The 12124-nt window shown below is 40.8% G+C and overlaps 2 protein-coding genes across 2 annotated transcripts in view; both read right to left on the bottom strand.

Annotated features, from left to right (window-relative positions):
* The window catches only part of PRDM2 (PR/SET domain 2), a 37299-nt gene extending 35378 nt beyond the window's left edge, over positions 1-1921 (bottom strand). The window contains 1 exon segment of the mRNA XM_032641944.1: positions 1888-1921. Coding sequence (XP_032497835.1) covers positions 1888-1906 — 19 coding nt within the window. The 5' untranslated portion in view covers positions 1907-1921.
* A 3684-nt stretch (positions 1922-5605) lies between these two features.
* Positions 5606-12124, bottom strand: part of LOC116758811 (PR domain zinc finger protein 2-like) — a 71737-nt gene continuing 65218 nt past the window's right edge. Inside the window, exon 7 of the mRNA XM_032642078.1 lies at positions 5606-5666. Within this exon, the coding sequence (XP_032497969.1) occupies positions 5629-5666 (38 nt within the window). The 3' untranslated portion in view covers positions 5606-5628. The remainder of the gene's footprint in view (positions 5667-12124) is intronic.

The following is a 12124-nucleotide window of genomic DNA, read 5'->3' as shown; positions in this document are numbered from 1 at the left end:
ATACAGGGGACAAGGAAGGGTTTTAAAAAGCCAACCTTTCACACTCTGCACATGCAAGGTATTAATGCAAGCTCAGGTGATTCCGTCCTAGTCCTCCTGCGGTTTCCTAGGAATATCGGTCTTCCTTTTTCCCCATCTACCGCTACCATCCACTAGCAATTAAGGTTTCTGCCTCTAAAACGGACACCAGCCTTCCTTCCTCCAGACATGTTTCTTAAATTGCATGAGGTTTCCTCAAACTGGGAAACCAGTCATTTGATGGTAGTAATGTATGTCAAATTAGGAGCTAACTCCCTTTCCAAAGACATTTTCAACAAAGACCCAGCACACTGCTAAAAAAAAATCAAAATGAGACAACAGAAATGAAAATAACATCTCTAAGGCTCAAAAATTTCTTTATACAGTTCATTTTTATCCAAAATCCATGGCTTCTTTTAATGGAAGTATTTTTTCTATGACTGGTAAACAATCCCAGATTTAAAACTGCCCAAAGTAATATGAACCAAAATGTGCATGGCTCTATGAACCAAAGCGTGGCCACACTCGAGGTCTGGTGAGTTTTAAACATAAACGATGGTTTGGGAAACACAAGGAAGAGTCTGAACTGTTTGCTCAGTAATAGAGACTACTTTCTGAGGACCAAACAGAACGTGCAGGAGAAGCTGACAACCACAAGGTACGGAACCAATCAAATACTGACCAGCTGCACCACAAGCAGGCAAAATATTAAGTATCCTTTTTTCACAGGACCTGATGTTATATCAAGGAAAAAATAACTGTCCTGAATGGGAGAGGGGACTGTTGGATTGTTAATTCTGCCACTAATAGTAGTAAGGTTCTTTAGTATTTTTGTTATTGTTCAAACAAACGTCTTAGGAAACCTGCCATTAGCAGACAGAAATTTTTTTTTCATAGGGCTCTGGGAAATAAATTTGTCTATTCTTGCTTCGTAAGATGCCACAGAAAATTACAATCCTTTACGAAATGTCATCCCCACAAACAGTGCTAATAAAATGATTATAAAAGGCATTCACAGTATTTTGCTGGGTTTTTTTTTTTTTCTGCAAATGTTTTTTGAAAGAGTCTCAGCCTGTATTTTGAAAGCTGCCTGTTTGGGTCACTACGAACTCTTGAGCAAGCCCGGTCTGTTGCATGAATTTGCCACATAACAAAATTAAGACACACACCACCCCCCTCACTTCTACTGTCAAGAGTCTCGACATGGTTGTCTCGATGGCACCAGGCACAGGGCAATCTGCCTTCCCAAGTAACATTCAATCCCCGTCTCTGGGAATTCTTACATTGTGGAGGGCCTAGAATATGAATTCTCAGAAGGGGGCTCTAAAGAAGAAAAATTTGTGGGGAGAAACATGAAGAGAGAAAGTAGGAATTTAAATTCTAAGAAAAAAAAAACAGAAACTTTTCATTCTATATACTTTTCATTCTGATATATAAAATCAAAGGTGCTTGATATGTTTTAGTGAGCTTTTAATTAAAGTAAAAAACGTAAAGAAAAGTATAGCAAGGTGAGATGTCTACAGAGTAAATACACTGATGTGCTCATCCCAACCCAGCGATAGACTAGTATTGGCACCCCAGAGGCCCCTCCTCCTGTCCCTGCCAGTAAATACAATCACACAGTATGTTTCATTTTATTTTAACCAGGGAATAACTTCATTTTTAACAAGGAAGGTCTTCAATGATTTTTTGAAGGGGAGGTGAGACGTGTAAGGCTCAACTTGCCACATTAAATCCAGGCGACCTTTCTGCTGTTTAACCCTTTATGGTTATTGGATGATTCTCAGAGGGCGTTCCAAGGAGATACAAAGTCAAAGTAACTGGTGGCAATGTATACCCGAATCATACGGGTCCAAAACCCAAGCTTACCTTCCACAGAATCTCTCATATTTGCAGAGGTGGAATCTGGCTCACTTGTCTTCAGCTGTATGTCCTTCAGTTTTGTTTGCTTTGTTTTTATTTTCTTGGGATTTTTTCTTCCCTGAAAACACAATATTTATTCATATTGTTTTGTTCGTTCAGTCACTCATTATTATCCTGAATTCTTGGGGACAATTACTAATTCAAACACAGCAAACTGTGTATTTCTAGGCAATTATCACCTCAGATTCCTGAAGAAAGATGATGACTATGAATACTTTTAAGTTATGTCAAAGACAAGAAGCCCATAAATCCTATATTTTTGAGAATCTCGAGTAACAGTTCCCCTCCTAGCTATAATAGCTATCAAACTAATACGTAAAATACTCTAAAAAAGTTAACAACACTGATGTAACAGGAAAATTAGATAAGAGCAACTAATTTCAACGCCACACAAATAATAGGAACTGGCAGAAGTCTAGATATTTGTGAGAAGCACATTAGAGAAAAATAACATGTTATAACTTGGGCCCTTTAGTTAAGACATTATTCAGACTTGTCAAAGTAAAACAACAGAAGCAGAGATGTTGCTGAATGGCAAGGGATGCTCCCAGGCACCACAGCTCCAATATCAGTGCAGAGTAACTGGATAATTCACTGTCAGCCCGCATGGCACTCTGAGGGTCCCAGGTCCAGCACAATTCAGCATTTCATTAACAACTCGCAGAACGAAGTCAGGAAACACTAACTGCATTCCAAGTGACAACACAGTTCAGAAGATAAGATTGAAATGCAACACGTATCTGATGAGCTGGAACAATGAACTAAAGTCACCGAGATATTCAACATGGAAAAACAATTCTCTGTGGAAGTACTAATACTGAAGGCTTGGAAGCTCAGTCTCTTTGGGATTTAGTCAGAAATCTGTGACCTTGTTCCACTTTTTCCATTCTACGTTTCTTACTCCTGGTGGCTGTTGGTTTTTCCGTTTCAGATTCAGAGTAAGTCCCTTTCCATCTCCCCAAACCTTACTTCTCTTTCTGCAACGCTCTCCCCAGCCAGGCCCCAAATAGCTCTCAGAGCTGTCCTTTCTCTTTCAGAACAAGCCTCCTGACACCTTTATCTCTGGTCTAGTAAAACGACAAACTAAAAACCACTCAGAGCTTCTGGAAAACGGTAATTCTCCTTAACAGAGAATCACTAGAGAGGAGAATAATTAACTAAAATACAGACAACAGATGAAAATGAGGTCAGAGACACAAAATACCACCACTGCAAAGATCAGGATTAAAAACAGAAACATCAATTACAATACAAAGCAAATATTAACCCTAAAAAAACATCCCCAGATTTTGATAAATACTTGAGATGCAAACAAGAAAAATATAGAGTACTTAATAATCAGCCATTTAATATTTAATTTGTTAGTCTTAAAAAACAAATTCTAAAATACCATTTTAAATCCCTAACTCTTCAGCCTGTAAAAAAAAAAAAAAAAAAAAAAAAAAGCTGTTTTTTTGCAATTATATAAAACCTTCACTCAAATTCCTGATAACAACACACCAATCCGTTCACTTCTAAAGGCAGCTGAAGTGGAACCCAGGACACAAGCATATACTTCACTGGAACCACACACTGGTGGAAACAGAAGCTGAGAGTCTGCTTGGAGATGGCCCATTCAAGTCTCCAGGTGGAAGGGTTATAACCAATCCCCTCTGCAAGGGGCAAGGACATGAATACACCTTTTCATTTAACCTCCTCTTCAGTCTTTCTCCCTTTGTCAACTTAATAGCACTTAGCCTAAATCTGATGATGACAAAGGCTCTTGAAAACTACAGCTGTGTCTTAAGGGAATTGGATTCAACCAGTTTTCTATCCTCATGATGATATATGCCCTCCTTGTCTGTGATGCCCCGCCCACATCAGACTGCTGGTAGCAAACAATGCAAATATAAATGATTACTAGCTATTAACATAATTGCTCTAGCAGTGCAGTTCATGTCTGATGAGGTTCACAGAAAGGGCTCCTAGTGCCCACAGACACCTGATTCAAAAGTTATATTCAGACAGTTTTTTCCCTGGATCAAAACCCCCAAATTTTTATATCAGTACCACCTCATGTACCCCAAACAGGACAAACGAATGTGACCCTGTTCTTTTTTTAACTAACCTCTTACTTTCTACTTTGTACAGGTATGAACTTTCGAAATAAGTAAAACTGGAGGTGTAAACCCTACTCTTACACATAAACCTTACATACTTTTTTTTTTAAGTCACACTGTAAAACATAATAGAAAAACAGAAGTCAATTTGTTGTAATACAATCCCTTGCAAAAGCAATTCAAAAAATTTCCTGAAACCTATCAAGTGCTATATGAACCTGGTAGCAGGTTGTACAAAAAAAATAAACTGGCCTATATGTATAAATAGACTATTACATAAGTAAAATTTCTAGATTTACATAAAGCAAAGCACACTTGAACAGTACCATTCATTAATATGTACTAAGAAATGAAACCATATAACTAAAAGGTAAAATGCTATTTTTAGTTTTATTCCCTGCAATAAAAGAATATTAGAACACCTAGCTGATACCGATGTCAAATGCCTTATTTTAGACTCTCCAAACCTAAGCAGTGAGAAGCTGCACCACCCTCAGATCCCCCCACCCCCGTGCCACCCCTGGTATCCTCTTTAAACACCAGGACCAGGAAAGCCTGATCTGCCCTGGGAAGACACGCCACTTGCGAGACATGTGCATTCTACTCGGAGGACAACAAGAGTACCCACCACAGGCTGCTACAAGTGTCCTGACCACAGCACGCCTGACATCTGGAGAGATCACTCGCTGCTGTGGGGCTGTCTGAAGCATCAGAGGACGCTCAGAAGCATCACTGACCTCCACCACTAGATGCCAATAGCATGCCCCTCCTTCTACCTGTGACGAGCAAGTGTCTCCAGATGTGGCCTAAGTCTCACCCGAAAGGAGGGAGGGGGTTGTCTCTGTACATTAAGAACCACTGGGCTAAACCAATACGGGGCTCCACAGTCTACATATTTATAAACATCTTTTAAGTATCTGAGTAACACTAATACACCAATTCTAAAAACTAAGAAATGGCACAATTAAATTTACCTCCTGAGTGCCTCTGGTGAACACTGACAGACTTAGTTTACGATGAAAATGAGTCTATCATGAATCTAATCATCACTCACTCATGGATTGAGATTATCTGATACATAAAGTGGTTTTCTCAATCTTTATCAGAATCATCTAATACCTGAGCTACTTCCCATTACGAGTGCAGACAAGAGATGAAGGGGCTACTGAAATCACCTGTCCTACCTGCTATTTTTTCTGAGAGAAACTGAAGACCAGGTCCCAAGGGGACTGACTGATCAATCTATGACAGAAGTCTGAACCCGGGTATCCTGACTCACACTTAGGTATGCCTAGTGTCACTCACAAAGCCAAATATTGTAATAACACCCGGTGGCACCTGCTATATTTCCTTAAATCAATACATTTTCCCCCCTGATACTTGGTTTTGTTCTATATGCAATCAAATTAGAAAGAAAACAAAAACAACTCATAACCAAAAACAACCTGTAAGGACTTTTACAAAGGGAGGGAGATGTGTTAGTTCCTGTCTGTGAGGCAGGAGGTGCCTGGAGAACTGGTCCGCAGAGCCGCTGGGGGAGCCTGGTAAGTACACGTGTGCACTTACCCCTCAGGTTTCCTGAAGGGTCCTACACAGAGGCTCTGCCAGCTGCGTGCTCCAGATGGTCTAAAACAAGAAAGATACAGGAATGAAACACAAGGCAAGTGGAATGCAGAACAATGACAAAGAACATACTGAAGATCAGGACAAAAACTTCATGTATATAAGGAAAAATAAAGAAACACACACATAAAGATGAAGAAAACTGAATGAAACAGAAGGAAAACGGCAGTTATCCACTGCAGCAAGGTTCTCCCCCCACCACCCTCCCCCAAATAATCATCTTTGGTTCTTAGTTGGGGATCGGATGTGGTATACTTACTCTCAGCCTATCCATGCCCATGCTGTAAAAACGGATGCCCTTACCACTTAAGTGCCGTTCCGCTAGACGCCCGAAAGTCCCAATCCATGCCTCTCATTTTACAGACCCCAAGCACCACAGACATGAAGTCATCTGCCGGAGGTCACACAACTGAAGTATCTCTAGAGGAGTCAGAACTTGAAACCCAACCACGACAATACCGAAAGTGCTCTACTACATTTAGTTCTTCAGAACGATAATGCATAATATAAACATTCTTTACAAAGCACTTTATATCCATTATTTCACTCGTTCTCAACGGCAAATGAAAGGAAAGTGATGTAAAGACTTTCATTACATTTAAAGAAAAGGAATGATCAAGCTGGAATGGAGATTGTTTTCCAGTTCAATTTTATCTTATGCCAGAAGCAAGCTATCAGTCAACAGCACGGAACCCCAATCTGAGCAAATATGTTAAACAGTATCAATAAATTGGATTTTCTAGAGAAACAGCTACCATATAGAGAAATCAGACGGCCACAGTGACTACATTTTAAAGACAACATGTGGCATTATGCTGCTGGTGCCCTGCATGCAAGGTGCGAAACCAAAATCGCCTAAAGCATCACATGAATAATTTAAGTTCTGGACTATTTTCTACTCTTCTGATGAGCTAGACAGACACCAGGAAATTCTAAAGAATATGTTTCAGTTAAAAATGTTCAGGCATCAGAGAGAATGCAAAATTCTAGAAGGCCTGCTCAGTTACGTTAAAAATTCATCACAACAGTGAAGGCTCATGCATTTGTGATTGAAATGAATTAAATTTAGAACCATATGTAACTCTACGTGCACTGCCTGCCTCCTCACTGGGGAGCTACCCCACTCTGAAGCTTAAAATCAGAATTCAGTATCAGTGCACGGAAGCAGGTCCAGCCCATCTTTGTCTGGGGAGCTTACCGTCTTACTCAGATGCAAAGATGATTCCAAACCAGGCAAGACCCACAATCACACCATGAAAGGTCATCAAGGAAATAGGCTGACCTGAACAGGGACCAACCCTGACCCCCCAGAGGATGGGTGTGCCTGCTGCCTCCAGTTCCTCACTCACCTCAGCCTTCATCCCTGCAACGGAACTTTCATCCTCTCTTCGCTACCGGAACTCCACTTTGTAATCACAAAACCCCTAATTTCTTTATCTGCCCCCAAGTCTCTCTTGGCATTTGACAGTCTGATCAGTTTGAATGGGCTTAACATCTTAAAATCCCTCTCCCGAAGGCTTATGACATTACCATCTAGACTGTCCTCCTCCTGTGACCATTCTATGGCAAAAATCTTTCTCTTCTTTCTATCTGAAATGAGAGGCTCCAAATCTGAAGACTGGACGCATGCTTCACACAAGGTTTGAAGAAAGGCTTCAACAGAAGTATTCAGCTAAGCAGAGGATACAGATCTTAGAGATGACAAACAGACATGGAATTAATGGAATTAAATGGGCTGTATTAAAAGGCAAGAGAGGAGAAGAACCCTAAGATTTGAAGTAGAAAGAGCCTTGAAGATGGTTTAAAACCAAACACACTTCTCTGAGCTTTCTCTCATTTACAAGAACTGCCCTAAAATCTCACAGCAAAGTTTGTAGTAAAACTGGGACTTTTATTCCCATCCAACTCACCATTCTATCCACCATGTTCTAACAGCCTTGTTAGTGACACTTTGTGGGTTCCAATTTCACCCTTGAAAAGAATTAACAGTGCCATATGCATTTCAGGCAAGTCTGAGAAATTCATCATGAACATACAAAGTCATTATGCATCTTTTTCAATATCTGAAAGGCAAGGGAGTGGTTTTCACGACAGCAGGCCCAAAACAAGATGAAAGCTTAACTGGGGAAAAAGCATAAAGTTCATGTTAAATGACTTCTTTATAGGATTAAAAAAAAAAAACCCACAAACAAACAAGATCTCTAGCAGATCAGGTAGTAAGGACGGGAAACCAACGGACAACAGCAAAACTGTTAGCTGAAAGAATGGCCAAAATGATGCTGTGTGAGCTCCTTGAGGGTGGTCAGAGTTAGACCTCAGCACTGTTTCACATCTGGCAGTGGTTTAACACTCTGCAGTGGGTGTGATGAGTAAGAGAAAAAGAAGCTGGAAAACGGATATACAAAACTAGGTTTTCCACGAAGAATAACAGGTCATTTCAATAATCTTCATTTTTGTTGTTTTTTTTTTGGTTTTTGGCTGTGCCACGCGGCACCTGGGATCTCAGTTCCCCGACCACCAGGCATCGAACCTGTGCCCCCTGCAGTGGAAGCGCAGAGTCTGAACCACATGGATCACCAGGGGAGTCCTTTCCATGTATTCTTTAAAAAAAAAAAAAGAAAAAGATACTGAGTTTACTACCCTGGAAGTCATCAGAAGGAACCTGTGGCAGCAGGCCACACGTGAGAAACTGCACCAGAAAGGGCTTCCCTGTGTAAAGGTCGACAATGTCACCACACACGCAAGAACGTGTTTATCAGATGATCAGAAGTGGCCGTTACAACTGCCAAGGTGAGACCAGTGGGTAAGCAAACCACTTGTGGCCTTAGCCCCATCAGTCCACCGTGTTTCAAAGAGAGAAATTTAAAGCAGTAGATGCTGCGACAGCTGGTTTTTACGAAAGTGATACGCTACACATTTTCTACAGATTTTTTCACACAGAAAATAACCTTGAATGTACCTGGTAGTAAAAAAATTCTGTTATGCTGCTTGGGCAAAATTCAAATCTTTTCTGTAGTTAACTCCTCACCAAGAGCTGTCTGCAATCCTGGAGGCAAATTATAAAAATAAAACCTCTCTGGTTTTAAGTTGCTCATGGTATTAAAACAGGACTCTAGGCTTTGCTTCAACAGAAACAATGGAACAAGTTCTGGATTTTCAGCGCTGCAGATCACAGTATAAATTCCTGGAATGCTTGCAGCCCGAGTGAGGGATGGGGGGGGGGGGGGGGGGGGGGGGGGGGGGGGGGGCGGGGGAGCAGGGCACAGTCTTTGCTGCTGTGGAGGCTCTGGCTCCCTGCCTCTTCCAAATGTCAGGCTGATGGAAGAACAGCGATCACATCTGAAGGGAGCTTTTAATTTCTTTTTTTAAAAAAGGCTTTTAGTGGCTTTGACTGGATAATTCCAAACACTAGAAATGGTTCCCCAAATAAACTTCAGTAAATTCAAATTAAGAAAGCTTCAAATTTCCTTACACTCTTGGGAACCTCAAAAAGTCTGTGGCATAAACAAAATGTTAGAGACTAATTAAATACCTCTGAAACTTAAACAAGCTGCTAGCTTGTTCTGTTTTACAATCATTTTAATTTCTCAATTCTTCTCATGGATTTTCAGTAGCCTTTATTTTACAGGAAAAAAAAATGTATCTAAAGTCTGGAAAACCTTACATATAAAAAGTGAATTGGGCAACTGCAAAGTAAAGAACTTAATTCAAAGTTCAGGTGTCAGTCCCCTGTGGACAAACAAACCAGGCCTGGGAGGCTGTGCGGGGAGGTGGTCTGTTACAAGTGCCTGCGACCCTAAAACACAGGGGACAGCCACACCCTCGAGAATTGGTCAGTCTCAGCAAAAGGAAAGTCTATTTTCTCCTCCCAAAGCCCATGATAAGTTTTACAGTGCTATATCCTGATGAATTAATTACAAAACTTAGTTTAAAAAATACTTTCAGGAAGTAAAATCTAGATATAAATCTGAGGCAACACAATTGCAACATGTAAAATTCATCCTTTACATTTGTATACAGAAATGCCCACAGGAACAATGGTCAAGCCATAACACCAATTAATAAAATCAGGCTAAAATTTATCCACAGATGTAAACCAAAAGGATCTGCATTAAGATGTTGGCAGGTGGCTCCTGGTGACAAGATTATTGATGAGGGTAGGATACCTGTTTCTCCATCTGTTTGTATTTTCTAATTTTTCTAGATGAACATTTGGTTACATGTGGCAAAAAATAAATGATTTTTTAAAAAGATATACCTGACTACAAAAGCAAAATTAATGAGACAAGAGAAAACGTTTCTTTTGGCTGAGATTAACATATGCAATTTTACATCAGTACAGTTTGGAAAAAGGCCTCAACTTTCCACTTTGCCTGCACAGCAAAAAAGTATTGAAGTGGGGCTTCCCTGGTGGCGCAGTGGTTGAGAGTCCCGCCTGCCGATGCAGGGGACAACAGGTTCATGCCCCGGTCCGGGAAGATCCCACATGCCACGGAGCAGCTGGGCCGCGTGATCCATGGCCGCTGAGCCTGCGTGTCCGGAGCCTATGCTCCGCAACGGGAGAAGGCCCGCTTACCACAAAAAAAAAAAAAAAAAAAAAAAGTCTTGAAGTGTTTCTCTTTTCCATCTCCTACCTGTACCCCCGCAGCAAGTGTCCAGAATGCACTCTCCCCAGGAACACCAAATCCACAACAGAGATACAGAGACATTTGGGGTTTAAAATACATTTGACCCTTGAACAGCACAGGGGGGTTCAGGACACTGACCCTCTACAAAGTTGAAAATTTCTGTATAATTTGTAGTCAGCCCCCCCGTATACGCGGCTCCTCCCTAGCTGGGTTTCTGCATCCTCGGATTCAACCAACCTCAGTTCATTGAGTCCTGCACTATTCATTACTGAAAAACATCCGCATATAAGGGGAACCCTGTAGTTCAAACCCATGTTGTTCAGGGTCAACTGCATTCATAACAGACATTATTAAACTGCCCTAACTGCTTAAGCATTCACATTACCACTGTGAGCCTTTTGGTATATACCCTTCAATTCTCTTGCCACCACCACATTACTTCAAACAAAAACTGATTTGTCTCCTCCTTTTGAAAAGCCACACACCCCCTATTCTTTTTCTTGTTTCAATGTACTTGGTTACCATACCCATAATTATTTAAGTCAAAAATCTAACTTAAACAATCACCCTGAGTACCTCCAGGTATAAAGCTGAGGGTCAATGTCTTGGCAGTCAACTCTGATAACCATGAGTCTTGTTCACTAGCTTTTATTTTGCTTCTCCTAAAATGTAAAAATTTGGCAATGGCATTTGAATATGACACATTTTGGTAGAGGTTTAAGCATTCATTTATAAACACAAAAGAATGTAATAGCTACTACACTACCAAATCACTGGGAATCTACCATGAAATGAGACGCTTTTATTCCAGTGTAATTTTTAAGACTCTTCATCACTATCGCTAAATGAGCTCATTCCCTTCTGTTCAAGACCTCAACTGTCCTCCAGCCCCTTTCACGCCTGCAGATGCGCCTCTATCAGAGCGTATGAAATGACACATCTCTGCTCCCATCGGAAAAGAGGCTGGAGCTCTCCAGGGCTTAGGCATGTAGCCGGGGTAGCACAAATTCACCCCTCTGACAAACTCAAAGTGGAGGCTTCCCTGGTGGCGCAGTGGTTGAGAGTCCGCCTGCCGATGTGAGGTTGTCTTTCAGATTCAAGAAGCAGAGAAGGAACTAAAATGTATTGTTATTCTCTTCACAAAGCAATTATTTTTAACATCACAAGTTACATATAAATTCAATTCCAGATTTTTCTCTTACAGACCTCCACCTAAAAACAAAATCCTACTAGCCTATTTAACAACTCACCTCATCCTCACATGTATTAGCCTTTCTTTATCAGACTACTATTAAAATTTACCCCAAGCTCATTATTCTTGCTAGATAAAAAATTTTCCGCTACGTACTTTGTGAAGTTTCTGGAGTAACAGTGAAGTAGAAGTATTTGAATCATTTTCTTGGGTGCTTATTACCTACCAAGGCACTTTGTTAAGAGCTGTAAGGGAACACATACATATTACTACAAAGATGTCTGCCCCAAAGATATTTAAAATGGAAGTTATATGTCTAACTTTGTGAAGAGCAATCCCCTTTGCAAAAAAGGCCCTACTAATGTCAACAAGAAGCAAATCCTGAGTGGAAAAAATGTTCCAGAAAATGTGTATTCATTAAAATATAAAGAAGGGAATGAAGGAGGGAGGAAGCTGGCAGGAAGGATGGGGATGGCAGAGAGAGGGAGGAAGGGGGGGAGAGTGGGAGCAAAACAGCGAGAGAGAGAGAGAGAGAGAGAGAGAGAGAGAGAGAGAGAGAGATAGATAGATAGATAGATATTGGGGGTGGGGTGATGTAAATAACCATCCAGCCAGGTACAGCGAGGAGGCTCAGGGAATTG

The sequence above is a fragment of the Phocoena sinus genome, chromosome 1 (assembly GCF_008692025.1).
Source record: "Phocoena sinus isolate mPhoSin1 chromosome 1, mPhoSin1.pri, whole genome shotgun sequence".
NCBI lineage: Eukaryota > Metazoa > Chordata > Mammalia > Artiodactyla > Phocoenidae > Phocoena > Phocoena sinus.
Note: the sequence above shows the minus strand (reverse complement) of the source record. Positions and strands in the feature narration are given on the sequence as shown.